Below are 17,855 nucleotides of genomic sequence, written 5' to 3' on the forward strand. Positions count from 1 at the left end.
TTTTGGGCAAGAGAAGCGGACCCACCCTGGACTAGTCACCCATCACAGGGCACATAAGACAAAAAAGCATTCAGTATTTCTGCTATGTGTGTAAGTGCTTCGGGTTTATTTGTTTGTGTAGGTGTTTTGAGTTTATTTGTGCAGATTGGAGATTGTAGTTTGCTATTTTAATTTTCAGTTTTTACCTCTCGAAAGCACTTTTGTGTTGTATTGCATTTTAATGTATGAAAAGTGAGACAAATTTGATTTGAAAGACAAGCATTCACACTCACCTTTACACCTTTGGACAATTTTGAGTCTTCATGCACGTTTTGGGGACATGAGAGGAACCCGGAGTACCCGGAGAAAACATTTGCAAGCAAGGGGAGATCATGCACACTCGAGATTCGAACCCAGAACCTAAAAACTATGAGGCGGACATGGTAAGCACGAGCGATACTCATAATAATGACAAACATTTTGTTTTTAAACATGCATCTTAATTAATCATAGCTACGTATTTACCAATGAACGTCCACACAGCGTTTTTTTTCCTCTACCACCATCATTTATTCAATCTTTTAACTTCAATATTTCTCCAGACAAGTGGAATAAAGTCATGAAATAATTACAAAATGAAAAAATAGATCAGAGAAAAGATTATATTCACAGGTTTTGATTTCAAAATAAAAAATAAAACACGACAGACAGCGAGCGATGGAAAGCGTTCGTTTAGCTTTATCGTCATCTCCCTGTAACTCTTGAGCAGCGGGGCCGATGTAGGAGGTCCACTCACCTCCGTTATTACTGCTTGTGCAAACACAAAACGTGAGGAATCCACTACTTTTTTAAAAGGTAGATACGTGGGAGACGACGTGTCCCAAAATAATAATAATTTCCCCTCAGTGAACTAAAAGATTAAAAAGCGAGCGCGCCGTTCGTTGCTGTCGCTAGGTCCTCATTGATTGTTGCTGCAATGACTGTCATATTTACAGTCGACCACCAAAAGACTAAAAATAAAATAGAAAACACACAAAAAAGTAAAGCAGCTGTCCCTTCACAAAATCTCTTTACATCACATTAAAAATGAGCACTGCTGTGAGATTTCTTTATAGATAAATTTATATACTTGGGTATAATATACATTATGTATAATATACATATATGCTAATTTGTCGCGATCTGTGCCTTTGGCAAGATGATGCTTGGAATCCAAAGCTATTTAAAATATACTTAATGCATAAAAATAAACATTTTGGCATTGTCTTGCTTTATTCTTCCAGTTAGGTGAGGATGGTGGGCATAAGCGGGTGGAGGGCTGGGCGTGGTAAGGAGCGGCTTGCAGGGGGGGCAGTGGTAGTAGTAGTGGATTTGCACAGGACAATCAAACGAGCACAGACAATGCTGATGAAACCCGTGAAGAACAGCAGCATGTTATTTTGGGGGCAGGGGGTCTGTGCTGACACCACCCGCTGCCACCGCCCCCCGCGACCACCGCTGCCCCGCATCCCCAAAACATGGAGACCATCCCTTCCTCAGGCACAGTCATCAGAGCTGGATCTCAAAGGTCTTGTGCAGCTCGGTGGAAAAGGGGTTGGTGGGCGACGGCGTAGTGCGCTGGTGCGAGCGCCCCTCCAGCGCCGCCCACTGGGCCTCAAAGGCATCCACCTGTGGCTGCTGCGGGGCGGCGACCGCGGGCGAGGAGTGGGGGGACAGGTGTGACAGAGCGGCCCAATTGTTCGCCCCGTTGAAGCTCCCACTGCCATTGGCAGGGTGAGCGGGGCCGGGGCTGGCGACACCGGGCGGCGGCGCCTTGATGAAGGGGCCCGTGACGACGACACCCGGGGGCGCTACGGGAGCGGGGAAGGAAAACGGCTGGGGTTGCGCGGCCGAGCCGAAGACATTGGCCACCATTTGCGAGGGAGTGATGCCCACCACAGGCACGCTGGGCTGCGGGAAGGAGAGCCCGTTGGACATGGGGTGGAAAGCAGTCTGGCGCGGGGGTAGCAGGGGCGCATAGGCCACCTGGGGTAAGGGCGCCACAGGGGCGGCGAACGGCGCGGCGGGCAGTGGGGCTGTCGCCAGGATGGGGTTGGGTGGAGGGGCCCGGACAGACTTGGAAACCTCCTCCAGCCATTTTTCCGCTTCCGAGGGGGTGCGCTTGTGCGAGGGCAACACCGGAGAAGACATCGGTGGGACGATGATGATGGGAGTGGATGATGACCAATCACCTCCTGTTTGGAGAAAATGAAAATACTCATTTGCCCCTTTCACACTTAACAGTTTTTTCCACTGAGTCACGGTTAAGAGTAAAAGGTGCGACATGGAATGGGGGTGGCTGTGTCTAACGGATAGGTCAAGAGCATTAACACATTCACTGCCATTGACGGCTTTAGAAGTCAAATATCCATGTTAACTGAGAAGACTGGCAGTGAATGAGTTTATAGATTTGTTCTCAAGCTACTTTCATTGGTTTGAATGGGTTAGTAATGTGTAAATCTTACAGATGACGTGGAGACCAATAGTAGATTTGTAAAACAATATGAAACTGACTTTGGAAAATCCGCTTCACTTAATGCTAACAAATGATGCAAGACGCCACTGACATGCTAACAGTTAGCATTGATACTTTTTACATGTTAGAAACAACAGATATCATAACACAAATGGCGCAAGAAAGGAGCAGCACAATTAATTGGATTGCAGCATTAAATCATGGTGCACAAACTGTTCAATTTTTTTACGTCATTTACATGTAAGCACTTTATGTTCTTAAAATGTACAATATTATTCAGTATTATTTTTCCTTATTTTTCCTATTTTTCCTTATTAAAAAACACACCCGATGGTTGGTTTTGAGGGGGGGGGGGGGCTGTAACAGATTAAAGGCATTTCCATTCTTTCAATTGGGGAAAGATGATTTGATTTTCAAATATTTAGACTTACGGGTTTGGGCACAGAACGTATGTTTACGTGATGCATCTTGACTGAGAGACAAACCTTGCATGCGGCGGAGGAGCCATTGTTTAACGTACAATTAACATTGGCAGTTCTTAAAACATTTTTAGGGGGGTGTCAGTTACTTTTTTTCTCTATTTGTGAATAGTTATACTGTACACACAAACACCTCCATTGTTTAGCACATGCTTTTTTTGTCCTCTTACCGGGTGGCGCAGGGGCCGGGACCCCAGCGGGGGTCTTGGCCCAGGGGTTAGTGTCTCGAGCGGGTAGAGCGGGGGCCAACGCTGCTGAGCTCGGCGCTGGAGGATTAACAGCAGCAGCAGCAGCAGCAGTAGGAGGTGGGGGAGGAGGAAGAGGATGAGGAGCAGAAAGGGAAGCGGTAGCAGTGGCAGCACAACTGTTGACTACAGCTGAAGAGAAAGAGGAGGGCGGTTCAATGTTAGACATGCGAGTTGGAACATGTCAATCAAGTGTACAAGAAACAAGCAAAAAGAACTAAATGTCAAAAAGACAAGGAAGACTTGTGTTAGAGGTTGGGAGGAAATATTTTACGCTTTACTGTAAGCGAACGTAACCCAAAAAGCGAAGACGACGACGAATGAATGATGAATGTTATGGTGCTATGAAACATGGCGGAAGAAAGCCAAGGTACAGCCCATATTTTTTCCATTGTATGTTTGTGTAATTTTTTTGGGTGGGGGGTATTTTACATCTACAGTTGCGCTTTTTTTATAAATAAAAAATATTTTCAAAATGTGTATTTTTTCCCATGAATTAAGTATTTTTCATATGAAATTCTTTGTATTTTTTCATGTTTGTATTTTACATCTATATTTGTGTATTGTTTCATTTAGTGTTTTTTTGTCTAATTTGTACCTTCAAACAGGTTTATTGTAATATGTGTATTTTCTTAATTTGTGTATTTTTCATCTAATATTTTTTACTTCTGTTTAATATCTTTTTAATCACTTAAATATTTGTATCTGAGATTTTTTTTTATTTTTTTACTGTCTGTTGTAATGTGTGTATTTTCTCCATTTGTGTTATTTTTCTTGCAATATCTTTGCTAATAATAATTTTTTGTAATTATTTTATATATGGAGTACACGTGTACAGCAAGCTGATGCGGTAATTTCTTTTTTTATTTGTGTATTTTAAATATTTTGTCTAATATTTTGGTATATCTACTTTTTTTTTTATTTTTTAAGTTTTTGCCCTAATATTTGGGGGAATTTGTCCCAATGTATTTCTTTGCAACATTATTTTCATAATTCTTCAAATGTTTATGTATTTTCTTTATTTGTCAATTCAGATCTAATATTGGTGTATATTTATTGGTAAAACTATTTTGGTATTTTTTTTTTAGTATTTCGAGCATTATTAATTACTTTTTCCTTGTTATGTGTTATATTATGAGCAAATCTCCGATGAATTTCTTGACGCAATGTGGGGATAATACTGCTAATTGTTGCCAAGGTGATATGAACTTTTCACGTTGGATGTCAGGTCGATGGTTACCTGGCGCTCCAGGCGACTGCGGCGAGGTGAGTGCTTTGGGCATAGGCGCAGAGGAAAAGGGGTCCTCCGGGGGTCCGCTGAACGCTGTGGTAATCTGAGTGCATAGCGAGCTGATGCTGTCGTTCTCTCCTTCCACCTCGGGCACTGCATGTGGGTGAGGGGGACGAAATTACAATGACAGTCAAAGTGTGTATGCATGTGCGTGTGTCAGTGCATGTCTCTGTATCCAAGTGTGTGTTTATGTTTGTGTGTGTGCGCTCGTGTCCATGTGTGTGGACTTAGCTCCCCGTCTCACCCGCATTCCTGATGGGGAAGTCCGACTTGCGCTGCACGGTGGAGGGCAGCTCGTTCATGCGGAGCGATAGCTGGCGCTTGAAGGGCGACGTCTTCTGGCTGAGCGCCGGGAAGCCGCGGAAGGAGCCCTGCCTGGCCAACGCCTCGGCGGGGGCGTGCCGGCGGGGGATGGCCTGCGGGCCCAGGGCGGCCAGCGGGAGCGGCGGCGAGGATGAGGGCGACGGCGAGCCGCCCGACTGAATGGCGGAGATGTTGATCACGCCGCCGTCGGAGGAGTTCCCCGCCACCTTGGCGTCGCTCTCGGCTGTCGTGAACAACGTGGATGATGTGACAACAGCAATTACAGCCTCGAGTCTTTTTGAATGTGATGCCACAAGCTTCACCCATTCCTCTTTTCATGTAAGCAAGGGTGGGGTGTTGTGTTTAGAATTTTTTTGGGGGGGAAAAAAAAAAAAAAAGAACTTATTCCATTTGTGAATAAAGCTGTGACATAACATAATATAGAAAAAGTGAAGTGCTGTGAATACTTTGCTGCAACTTTAACCTTGTGGCCTTAGTTTTAATTTGCATAATTGTGTGCATTAAGTATTATTGAAGTATTACAGGATAATGATTGAAGTATTGTCCAAAGGCAGAGTGTTTATAATTTTGCCTTTTACACCACCACCTTGGATTCAATTAGCTCTAATTGAAGTGGTTACACAAAAATATGGCATCTATCATTGATTTACACCATTTTGTGCAGCTATTTGCATAAAAACAAACATTCATTCATTTATTCATCTTCCGTTCCGCTTATCCTCACTCGTGTCGCGGGCGTGCTGTAGCCCATCCCAGCTATCTTTGGGCGGGAGGCGGGGTACACCCTGAACTGGTTGCCAGCCAATCGCAGGGCACATATAAACAAACAACCATTCACACTCACATTCACACCTATGGGCAATTTAGAGTCCTCGATCAACCTACCCTGCATGTGTTTGGGATGTGGGAAGAAACCGGAGTGCCCGGAGAAAACCCACGCAAGCACAAAGAGAACATGCAAACTCCCCACAGGCGGGGCTGGGATTTGAACCCCGGTCCTCATAACTGTGGGGCAGATGTGCTAACCAGTCCAAAAATTAAAATAAAAAACTTTCCAATTATAAAAACAATAAAATAAAAAACAACTACTAAATATAAAAATAAATATCAATAAATACAGTAACTTGAATAAAACTGCATATTTAAAAAGATAGGTAATACAAAACTAGGAAAACATGATACAATTCAAATTAATAAACAAAAAACAGCATGTTTTTAAATTAAATAAATACTGAATTTAAATAGCAAAAATTATAAATGAATAAAATAGCAAACAAAAAGTACAAATTTAAAACTATCTAATAAAAAATGAACAAAAAAATAAATGCAATACTAAATACTGATAAAATTTTATAGTCATTTTAAACATGTACAAATAAAAGTCTCTCACTTAAAGAGACACATCCCCCCACTCAGCAGTTCAGTCAATGGAAATCTACGGTCAGTATTAATAGTGTAAATGTTTCCATGTGACCGCTTCCCTTCAAGCAACCACTACCAACGTCGTAGTCAATGTCCTCTGGGCACCTTAAAATTGTTCTCGGAAAATCATCAGTCATTTGATAATGTGATCATAAGAGAGATTCAAGTGGAATCTTTCCGCAGCCAAATAAAGTAACAATCCCAGATTCCCAGGAGGAGTGGGCGATTCTAGACACGCACCTTTTTTAGCGTCCTGCAGCTGCCTCATAACTTCCTCCCGCTCGGCCGCCTCCGTAGCCGTGGCGACACGGAAGGAGCCCTCGCGGGTGAAGGTGGTCCGGTTGGCATCAAATGTGGCCGTGACGCCGCATTCCTTCTCCCGCTTCTGCTTGCGCTCCAGGCAGGCGGCGAAGGCGCAGCCCACAGCGTGGCTGAGCCGCTCCCCCTACATGTACGGCATCGAATGATCATGTTTGCGTCATATATTAATATCTTCTTTCTCGTGCGGCGTTCTCACAGAGTCTTTGACGGCCATGAAGCAATGGCAGATCCAGCGGCGCGTCGTCCCGTCCCGGCAGATGTACGAAAATGCTCTCTCGAAGTTCCGGTCCGGCGCGCAGAATGACACCTTTTCGATGGTCTGGTCTAGGATCAGGTCCTGTGGAACAGAAGGATCGTCGTCAGTCACCTCCATCATCAGATTAAAATGATTTGCTTCATCATCATAATAATAATTGCCGTTTTCTCAGTGTTAATCATTGAAAAAAATTATAATTCTATCACACGTCCTCCTCTCCCCCAATGAAATATCTAGGCCAGAGAGGATGGAAATAACCTCCAAGAACATCCATAAATCCCTCCATTTTGTACACCAAATGCTCAGGGTGCAATATTCCTGTGTGTACATTTTCTGCGAGGTCTAAAACGTCGGTTATCGATTCACCCAAGAGGAGCATGAAAAATACTGGCATATGTAGTAACCGTTAAATCCATGGCTGCAATCACTGGTTAATAACTCAAGCAAGAGTTCCCGCAGGCAAAAACAGCTGGTTGGGGCTGGATCTAGCTAATTAAATACATTTTTGGGAGACAATAACAAGGTAAAAATAGTGAGGTTAGCTAAATTTGTGTAGGTTTTGTTGAATTCGATCATTGTAATGCCTCCTTGCAGAGAGCAGTCGCGTGAGGTGATTCATTTCCGCCTTTTGTGATCTGCTTGTTGGGTTGATTGCGTCGCTTACCTTTGAAAAACTGTTTTGGAAGATGACATATCACAGGTGTTTCCTTTTATGAAAATTTTGTATGATCGGTGGCGTTATGTAACCACGGACTTTAATGGGCAGGGGTGGCAGTCAACAGGGCCAACACTAGCCATCACAGCGCTGTGTTCATTCTATTTTATCTGCCTTGAGTGCTTGCTAAACAAATTTTTAAAAATTAAAAAGAAAGACTTTTGGACGATGACGTTACACAGGAGTTTTGATTTTGTGACATAGTAAAGGCTTTTTGTACGGTCACGGGGCTTGGCGAACCGCAACTTTGATGTGCACGGCTTTTGGACTTTGAAATGCAAGGGTCATCATCGTGATGCGTTCGCAACCATTTTAATCAATGACTGTGTAATAAATTAGCAATTTTTTTAAGAACCTTGAATTAACTATTGAACATAATTTTGGGGATCTATGGCAGTTGTGTTCATGTGGAAGCACAAGTGCAACGGTATGCTTGGGTTGACAAGGCTTGTGATGAGGCACTAGCTGCCATGTTTTCCCTACCCAAATAGATTCCCGATTTTTCCGCATATTAAAAGATTGAACATCTTTTTGGGGTGCTAGCTGTTGTATTCATGTGAGAGAACAATGGTATATGAGCAAAATAAGGTATAATAGCAACTTCAACATATATCTTCTTACATCATGATACCTTACTTTTAATTCTTCCATATGGTTTAATTATGTTTTGATAATGCAGTATTTCTGATATTCAGTTTTATTTTTCCTTCATCCATTGACAATGTACAGGTGTCCTAAATCCAAAGTTGTCATTCTTTATTTTGTTTTGTTTGTTTTTTAAATTCAAATTAAAGTAAATTTATAATATGCAGTATTGACATTGTTTATCTTCAACTGATGACTAAACACTGGTGTTTTAAAACAAAATGTTGAGCTAGTATTGTTATTTTTATAATTTAGCTAACTATTCATGACATTTCTTGGGGTTTGGTTTAATTTTGTTATTCTTATAACTGTAAAGTATTTCTTCATCAGGTGACATCTAGATGTTGTAGGAAGTAGATTTATTATTTTTCCAACAGATGTCAGTCTAAAATTATTTGAAAGTGATATTGCTCCTGCAGGTGCTCGACTATAATGCAGAGCTTATTTTCTGTAAGTAATGGCCCGGACATGTATTTACTCAACTGCAGATGGGGAAAGACCATTTTGTTGATTTTTGTAATATTAACCAATGCTAATGGTAAATAAACATTTTATTTCAAGTGAAAGTTTATGAATGGTCCTCTGAAGGCTGTCACGTACGGCTGGGCGTGGGCATCTTAAAATAAAATCCCTGAAAATGTCAATCAAAACAAGTTTTGCTTTTTGCTTTTCCCCGCCTGGGATTTGTTCCTTGTCTCCTGATACTAATCCATCTTTGAAACAATTTTTTTCAATATATATATATTTTTTAACCAGCATTAACATTCATCAAATTCCGCAGAAATACAGACAATGTGAAAATTTAAGTGATTCCTCTTGGAAAATGTCAATTTTGTCAAAACATTTGTACAGGTGGGGAAAGGCGACTTCGACCCAAAATTTGGAAGTGCGCCGATTTAAGTGAACCAACTTACACTTTCCCCAGTTAGGAGGCGTTTGCATGGTTGCTTTTTTGCTTTATGTTACGAACCCAATTTTTTTTTTTTTTTTACGAACGAGCTTCAGATACGCCACTGCAAAATTGCAACATTAAGTGCTGTAAGCAAGCAAAAAAAAAAATTATTAAAAAAATCCTGAAAAACAAACCAGCAATTAATCGCTAAAATTTATTCATCGTCCACCCTTACTGTCCGGTGCGTTTTCTTACCTTAGTTTTGTCGTCGACCACGCGTAGACCGTCTGCCGACACCCACAGCACGGCGCGCACTGCCTTCTTCCCAGCCTACGTGCGGTTAAAAGAAAACAACAACAAGAGACACGTTTCAGCCGACAAAAATATCCCTGCCGATCCACAGTAAAGTTGGTGTGCCAGACAAGCCAAACAGAAGGAGAGGAATGAGAAGGTTGGTGCTCGGGTGCCCTGTTGGTTAGGACAGCAATGACCACTGTGTGCGCGTGCGTGCGTGCGTAGTAGACGCTCATGTTAACACACAAGTGCCCCACCCTGGTCTAAACCCCTTCCCACCTTCTCAAGCACATGCACCGGTGTGTGTGTTTGTGTGTGTGTGTGTGACCTGTCTGGCCTTGAAAAGGGTGACTTGTTAAAACGTGAGATAGAGAAAAGAAAAAGGCACTCGGACTGGACACAAATCAGCAACTTACTTTGGAAAAGAATCCTTTGAAGAATTTCCTGTCCTGGATGGTTGTTTAAAAAAAAAAAAAATGGGGCAGGTGAGAGGGATGGGGTGGACAAAGTATGACAGTGTTACCTGGAAGAATCGTATGAGGAGGAAGGAGAGGGAAGTTGGATTGGGTTGTTTGATTATTGATTGACTGTTTATGAATGATACCAATTGTATGCTAATTGTGGTCAGTATTAGTAGCACCACACACACACACACAGACACACAAGAGGTGCGCAAATCATCCAACGGCCATAAAAACAAGTAGGAAGGTGGAGCCTGGACAGATAGCGCTCAAAAGAATGAAACCAACCCAACCAGTCCTGACCATAGAGTGGTCTGTCTTATTGTGTGGAACCTAGGGCTTGGCAATTTGGCCTTAAAATAAAAGCCTTGATTATTTATTTGTTTCCATCACAACAACAACAACAACAAATGTTCAACAATTTAACATCATAAACTAATCCATCAAAGTGCATGGCTAGGCTGGTTAGTATGTCTGTCACCAAGTCCCACTCCCTCCAGCTTTCTTATGTTTACTCATGTAAAGTTTTACAGGTGAAGCAAGGCGAACTCGGCAAATACTGGCTGCCTGGAAGAACATACCTTGGGTCAAACGTTTCTAACATGGATAAATCACTGCTTTTGCAACGAATAAATTGGCACCACGTCTTCGGTGATGTTCAGTATGATCGACTCGGTGATTGCCTTCCACTGGGCTCCTTTCTCGTCATACGGAAAACTATTTGAAAATGATGCCGTTCGTGTTATCTGTTTCTTAGCAAGAATTTAACTCGCTAATCACTTTTTTGAATTGTAGTCGCTAGTAGGGCTGTGCAATATGGACACAATTTCATATCCCATATAGGTAATTTTATATCCTGATATATTTTACCTTATAAATACATTAATGGAAATTGTCTGTTATCTTTTCTCAAATTATTTAGAAAATACATATTTTATATAGACCACACAATTAAACTGACAAAAGATTAACAAAAATAAAGCAAAGATCCAGTGGCTGAATAACTACCATTCAAAATATCTGATAGTACAACCATTTTTCAAGGAATCCAGCAAAGTGCAAAGATTTTAATCAATACAAAACAGAGCTTCAAGTAACATTCAAATACACTTAACATTTATCCAGTAAAAGTATTACTCAGCAGAGGAAAATAAATCAGAGGATTCCCTAAGTAGTGGCAAGGTATAGCTAACCATACAAATGATAAAGATTACACTGTACGATAGACTTTTTAATATTGTATATATCGTTATATCGCACAGCTTTAGTTGTGTAGTAGTGGTTGGAAAAGTCTTCAATAGAAAGACCGTATCTGGAAGGTTTACTGTGATTCCGAGTCAGACTCAAAGGTGGTGTGAATCTGATTTCTGAGTGTTGATCAGTCAGGCGCGGGGGTGGGGGTGATGGAGGTCAAGTTGAGGCCGCCCAAAAGAAACCAGATGCAGGCTAGTCTTTACTCTAGACCTTTAATCCCCTCCTCCCTCCTTGGTCCCCGCCGGTAAGCCGTGCCACTCGGCTCCTGTTACACGGCGGCCGGGGGCGGAGTCGTGTTAATGCATGATTTAACATGTTAACCAGCAAGTCAGCTTGTTAGTGACACATGCAGATGATGATGGTGATGGCTACTGGTTAGCTGTGGTTAGCCAAGTTGAGGGTCAAGGGTGGGAAAATTACTTAAAAGGCTGGGAAAATGGGAGGGGGCGGGGTTGGAATTGAAGCATTTCTGGACAACACCACAATTTAAACCTGCTTAAAAAGACAAAAAAAATATAACACACCAACAAAACGTAATACAATATTTGAGCTTTTTAAGTTATGAAAGTGGGAATGATCTGTGGGTCGGAAGGAAAGTGGAGGTTTGAGAGGTAAAGTAGGTAAAAAGGACACTTTATTAGACCACTTTACGACCTCTAATAAACTTTTTAGCCTGTCCTGTGTAAAAAGCATATAAATCATCAATTTGTTTTGCGGGTTCTCTGTGTAAGAGAGGCTATTGATTTTACTATAACAGAAAACCAAATGCTGACACGCCAAGAAGGAATCCCATGAACATCGTTGGCATTGAATGCTAATTGCAGCAATATCTTCAAGTTTATTTGCAATCGAATTATTCCATTAATCGCTTCAGTTGTTTTTTTTTTTGCAGGTTCTCCATGTAAAAGAGGCAACTGATTCTACTATAACAGGACTCTAATGGAGCTTCGTTAGCACTGAATTCCAAGTGTGGAAATATCCTGCCTTAAAGAGGAAAAAAAATAAAATCCATAAAATCCCGAATTTTAGGGATTTTGTTCTGATATTTTTAGAGGTTGAAGTGGGTATAAGGAGGGATGTCCACATAAATTTGGGGGATGACTGGTCGCAGTGTTGTGACATTAAGCTTTTTCTCTATAGTGATAGAGAAAATGGAGAGGAAAAGGCTTAACGTCCATAAAATTCTACATATTTGAGATTTCGTTCTGATATTTTCATAGGTTGAAGTGGACATAAGGAAAGATTATCCACATATATTTTGGTGACAATTGGTCGCAGGTGTCGCACATTAAGCTTTTTTTTTTTTTTTTTTTTTTTTTTTTTTACTTTAAGTGTTTTAGACTGTCCCGACACAGGCACACAAACGTTTGATTAAAAAAATAAAATTACATCAATGCATGCACACAGATCAGAATATTTCTTTGAAAAAGCAAATAAAATACAAATAACACTTCATGTTTTGAGCATATGGATAGCAGCAAATTGGATGGCAGCGTTACAGAAAGGTAGAAGGGTTTGCCTGATTTTTGGGGTGCACATTATACTCAAGAGTGGATAAATGAGCAATTTCGGTATATATATTATAATAGTCTTTTTTTGTGTTGGTTCTCTGTACAGTAGCTACAATTTCATTGTGCAGGTTAAGAACAAGAGCAAAAATAGAATCGGTCCTTTGATAGTTTTAACACAAACCTGGACCCAGACTAAAACCAAGTACAAGAAGCGACATCACAGCAGGGGCAGCGTGGACGTCGGTTAGTCACAGGACACAGAGTCATGATAAAACTACTGCGACTCCCAGGAATACAATAGAGTCATTGGGAAGACCAGATCGCCAGATAGGCAACAACGTAATGACAAAAGTTAGCACATTAAAGCATCAATGAGGATGAACCAGCACCTTGTAACTGCGCATTAGCCACTTGGAAAAACAATAAATGCCTGCTTTAAATAGACTCGTCTTATTTCTACACTCTGGAAAAAAGGTAGTAAATGTAATGGCATCAGTTACACATACACACAAATAGACATGGACACACACACACAACAAGCACGCACAAACACAAACCCCTGTCATGACTGTACTGTACATCCACAGCTGGGTTTCCAGGCGTCATCACGAGCCACAATAATGTCATTAGGTCGAGGGCAGAAAAACAGTCAGTGCCAGCAGGAAGACTGCATGCTCCGTGGTGTCCAATGACGCCAACTCGATAAAAGAGCGTGCGGCCTCGGGCTTCATGTGACCTCATCAAGCGTCGACGCGTACGTGCTGCTACTGCTTGTGTGCTCGTGGGGGATATTGCGCAGAAATTCTACACTTGCGAGTGTGTGTGTGTGATTCTTCGTCTTTCATACATGTTATGAATGTGTGTACATTCTCACACATGCACGCACGTGGACACACACACACACACACACACACGCTCTCTCCTCTCAGGCCATACGACTGTGTGTCTGTGTTCTGACTGATACGGACATTTACGTGTGCCACTGTCCACTTAAATACACTCACAATGCTTTCAAATGTGCCAACTTTCTTTCTGTCTTCTGAGGTAGCATCAGAAACAGAGGCGGGATGATGCCTGTGTGCAAAGGAATTATGCAGAAAAGAACACACAAGCATCTTCCACAGTGGCCAGCTAACCCGGCAATTTCCTGGCTCGATGTGGGCAATGAATCCCAAATGCAGCAATATCCCGCCTTCGCTTAGTTCTGTGTAAAATAAGTAAAAGTGGCTGATATACCCTTATCGCTGAGTTCTGTGTAAAAGGCATATCAAACTACTGTTTTTTTTTGGGAGGGGGGGGGATCGCTTGCTAAAAGAAACTACCAAATATATTGAAATATAACAAAGCTTATGGCAGACCTGCAAAGCATGAATTCCTTGAGTTTCTTTGGCACAGAATCCCAATCCCTGTATAAAACAGGCCACTGATTCAACTATAACAGAAAGCTAATTGCCAACACCCAAAGCAGAAATTCCCTGAACTTTGTTGGCAACAAATGCCCCTTTTGCTGGGTTCTACATAGAAATTGTATACAAAGTCAGGTTTTGTGCGTACTCTGTGTAAAAGAGGCAATGATTCTACTTGAAATCTGATGGAAAGCTAATCGCCCACACCTAAAGCAGGAATTCCCTGAGCTTTGTTGGCACTGAATCCCAACTGCGGCAATGTCCAACTCAACAGTTCAACTGTGAATCAAATACTACTACCATGACGAAAATGGATGCTACTTTGTCTAGCATCTTTCTTAGGCCTTTACATCCCCAAAGGAACCATCTCACTGGAGGAGACGTCACGGCGTCTCAGAAGACTAAAATATTGCTTGCGCTCTCACCAGGGCGCCATCTCGCGGAGACCAATTCGCCCAGAAGACCCAACGCAAGGTAGCAGGCTTGGCCTTAGTAATAATAACTACTAAATAAATAACTCACAACTATGCTGGATAAGCACTGATGCGAACAGAGCCTCTCAAGCTCTTATACAGTAGAGGTTGGGGGACTCATGTCCAACCCAAGGTGGTTCACCAGGCAATGTCTCGGTCACCCCCAACAACAACAACAAAAAAAGAAAAAAAAAAGAAAAAGAAAAAAAATTAACTCAATCAGGAAAACTGAAATAGTGAAAACCAATTTAGAGCAATAATTCCACAATTCAGTACTACATAGTTCTCAGTCTTAGCATGTTTTCAGCAATAATATTCAGAAATGCATTATATTTAGAAATAAATAAATAAATAAAAAAAATAATGATAAAATAAAATAAAAAATAAATAACAAAAATAAAAAAAATCGGTGAAATCACATCACAGGGTGTAAACTTTGACCGTGACGCCTTAATCATCCTGAACGCACGTTGTGATCACAGAGAGAAAGATCCCCCAAAGCCGAGCTTTGAGTTTACGACCGGTGCGGGGATCTCGCCCGACAACATCCCCCCACACTTCTCCCCGACCGAACCTCGTAGAATTAATGCACCGGAAAGAGTGAGATAGAGAGGAAGAGACACCTCAAGAGAAAGTTGGTACATCGTGGTAGTTGACGAAAAACAGTCACTTAAGCGGGAAACACCAGCAAAGAAAATGTGATGCACACTGACAAGACAAAGGAATACGTCCCAGGAATACGTACAGTCTTCAGCCGCTTGACCGCGTCCTCACAGATGTGCATCCCCCGCGACTCCTCCACCTCCACGTGTCCCAAGTACTGCGGGAAGAACCACACACAGACACACACAGAAAAGTGAGTAACGGCGCGGCAAAGGCTTCCCGAGGTGCGGCAAGATTAAATAAGGCCGTGATAATAAAAGTGCGCAATGAGGTTGGTTATTTCAGTGAGTCTTTCTCGCCACTGGCATGTTGGCACCACTGATTTATACACATAACTAAATACAATCACGAGGTCAGTCATAGTTCAGACAATCCCTTGCTGCTTCTGGAGGACTGAGGGACAAAATTGAGTCGCTACATTTAGCGAGAGCACACGCAAGAGTGCCTACGTGAAATATGAAAAAGAGTCAGGGCTTGTATAAGAGACTTAAGCAGACTGGCCTGAGTACAATAGGCAAAGAACACAGTGTCTCATCTTGTGTTCTCTATCAAAAATATGTTTAATCCTAATCCCAGATTAAAACACCATAGTCTCTTTCACGCAGCACTTGGGGAGTAGATGTATCATGGCAGGAAATTTGCACAGTGCACGTCAGAGGAAAATATAACGTTTCAAACTAGAACGGCACTTGGCAGAACAATCCTAATCCATCATGACGTTCACTGTCTGTTCCACTCCAGTCCCAAATGTTGCAGTGACGCATATTACAGTCTTTCCACCGCGGCTCCATCTACTAGATCTTTTGGGTCACTGCGCCTTTTGGTCCCAATGCAAGCAGACTGCAACAAACAAAGGTGAAAATAGATCGAGACGTTTATCTGGATCTGCAACGAAATTCTGCACCGCTTGTCACCCCTCTACAATGTTTGCATGAAACTGCTCTCTCTAACGTCTGACTAACTAAAGAAGAAAATTACCAACAAACCAACAGGAGCTAAACTGATAAATTAACCAACCAACAAGCTCTGCTGCGGGGACCTTTCCGATTGTGGAGTGTCAAACGTTTGTTGACATTTTTTTTTTTTTTTTTTTTGCAGAGATGTGAGATGTAAATTATGATTTATTTTATGTAAAGTTTGGATTCATGTCTCACACAAACACAGAGAGGATGGAAAAACTAAATTCCACTTTAAAGGATATGTAGAGATTCATTAATTTCATTCTTCTCTAAAGGTGACCTGACATTGCACTTTTGCACATGAACATGAGACGGAGCCAACTCCTTAAGACTTTTCCTGCCCAAGTTTCCTCTGGCTGCGCTGCACCGCAGGATCAGGCACAGAGCGTCAGGAACGAGCCTTCCCCTCTGACGGGCTTTCGGCAGCCTCCCTTCTTGTGCGTGTCACCCGGGAGCGCCAGCAGCCATTGTGCAGGCCGAGAGGAAGTCCTTACCCTTTCCTCGCAGATACACAGCAAGTGACGGCGACCCTCAGCGGACCACCCGCCGCGCTATTTCCAGAGTGTGACGCCACGGTAGTGAGTCACGGTGAATTATAATGCACACAGTCAGAGCGTTTGCACACAAGGATGTCGCTGATGTGACGAAGCGGCCTTGGGTTGAGAGGACCATCAGAAGCATCGAAAGGGGCTTGGACGTCGGGGGGGGGGGTCGTGACAGATGCCTCACTTAAATGTCCTTCACAGGCCGACACAATCTCTTAACACACGCAGGTAGTGTTGGCAAGTAGTAGTCACGTCCTACATGTGACAACTAGCTAAAGATCAAACTTACCAAATAATGAGCTTACTAACAACTGGCAACAAACTAATCAACCGACCAATAGCCAATAAACTATCCAACCGTCATTGTACTCACTAACGACTAACCAACTGATTTAAATCATCAAAAACCAAACAAAGTAACTAACCAAACACAACAATGAATGAACTAACTAAAAAAGAGCTAAACTAACAAACAGACAAAAAACAACCAACAAAAGTTTTAACCGACAAATAAATTGAACTAACCAACTAATTTATTGACCAAACAGCAAACAAACTAACCAAACTAACTTTCCGTACCCACTGTATGCCACTAACCGACTAAGAATAAAACAAAATCAAGAATCAACGTGAGCAATCAAATTTGCGAGTGAACTACTCTGCCATTCCCACCGCATCCATCTCCATCCATTGGCCTCCTGGCAACGAATTTTAATGAAACCACTTGTTTTAAATGGCCTTGAACGGTGAGTAAGATGTTTACGAAATGTCAGCGTGACTCTGATGCATGAATGGCAGCTCATTGAAACACAGCAGACCATGCACCGTGCTCCCACTTGAAGCGCAAGAAGCCAAGATCAACTCTCCTCCCTGCCGAATGGTCGACCCTCGGTGTAGCAGTGGGAAGATAATTCCACTGCAACTATTCCAATCCCACACAACGTTACGCTTTCTGAAGGCGCCTCGGGAAGGCGCGGGTAGGTTTGGTGGGGGAGAGTAGCATGTTCGGTTGCAGGGGAAGAACAGCAAGGCAGTGACGGGGAAAAAAAATAAAAGTGTCAAAGCGTGAGCCGCAGAAGCACAAGGAGCACAAAAGAGCACAAAGAGGACCGTGACAAATCTGAATTGAGCAATTTATTTTTTGCATTGTTCCCCCTCTCCTCCCCTCCATTGGATTTAGGGGATGACATTAGCACCGCTTTTAC

At 42.3% G+C, this 17,855-nt stretch overlaps 1 protein-coding gene across 6 annotated transcripts in view; it reads right to left on the reverse strand.

The window, feature by feature from the left end:
* Window positions 1-538: 538 nt before the first annotated feature.
* Window positions 539-17,855, reverse strand: part of numb (NUMB endocytic adaptor protein) — a 39,086-nt gene continuing 21,769 nt past the window's right edge. For 3 of the 6 annotated variants that reach the window (XM_061695619.1, XM_061695620.1, XM_061695621.1), the window contains exons 3-11: window positions 15,229-15,303; window positions 9,795-9,827; window positions 9,340-9,414; window positions 6,773-6,913; window positions 6,496-6,700; window positions 4,754-5,056; window positions 4,459-4,602; window positions 3,144-3,350; window positions 539-2,213 (exon numbers count right to left, since the gene is read on the reverse strand). In XM_061695619.1, the coding sequence (XP_061551603.1) occupies window positions 1,528-2,213; window positions 3,144-3,350; window positions 4,459-4,602; window positions 4,754-5,056; window positions 6,496-6,700; window positions 6,773-6,913; window positions 9,340-9,414; window positions 9,795-9,827; window positions 15,229-15,303 (1,869 nt within the window). In that variant the 3' untranslated portion in view covers window positions 539-1,527. The remainder of the gene's footprint in view (window positions 2,214-3,143; window positions 3,351-4,458; window positions 4,603-4,753; window positions 5,057-6,495; window positions 6,701-6,772; window positions 6,914-9,339; window positions 9,415-9,794; window positions 9,828-15,228; window positions 15,304-17,855) is intronic. The other 3 variants (XM_061695622.1, XM_061695623.1, XM_061695624.1) reach the window with 3 other exon arrangements.

This window comes from Phycodurus eques, chromosome 14, assembly GCF_024500275.1.
Source record: "Phycodurus eques isolate BA_2022a chromosome 14, UOR_Pequ_1.1, whole genome shotgun sequence".
Taxonomy (NCBI): Eukaryota; Metazoa; Chordata; class Actinopteri; order Syngnathiformes; family Syngnathidae; genus Phycodurus; species Phycodurus eques.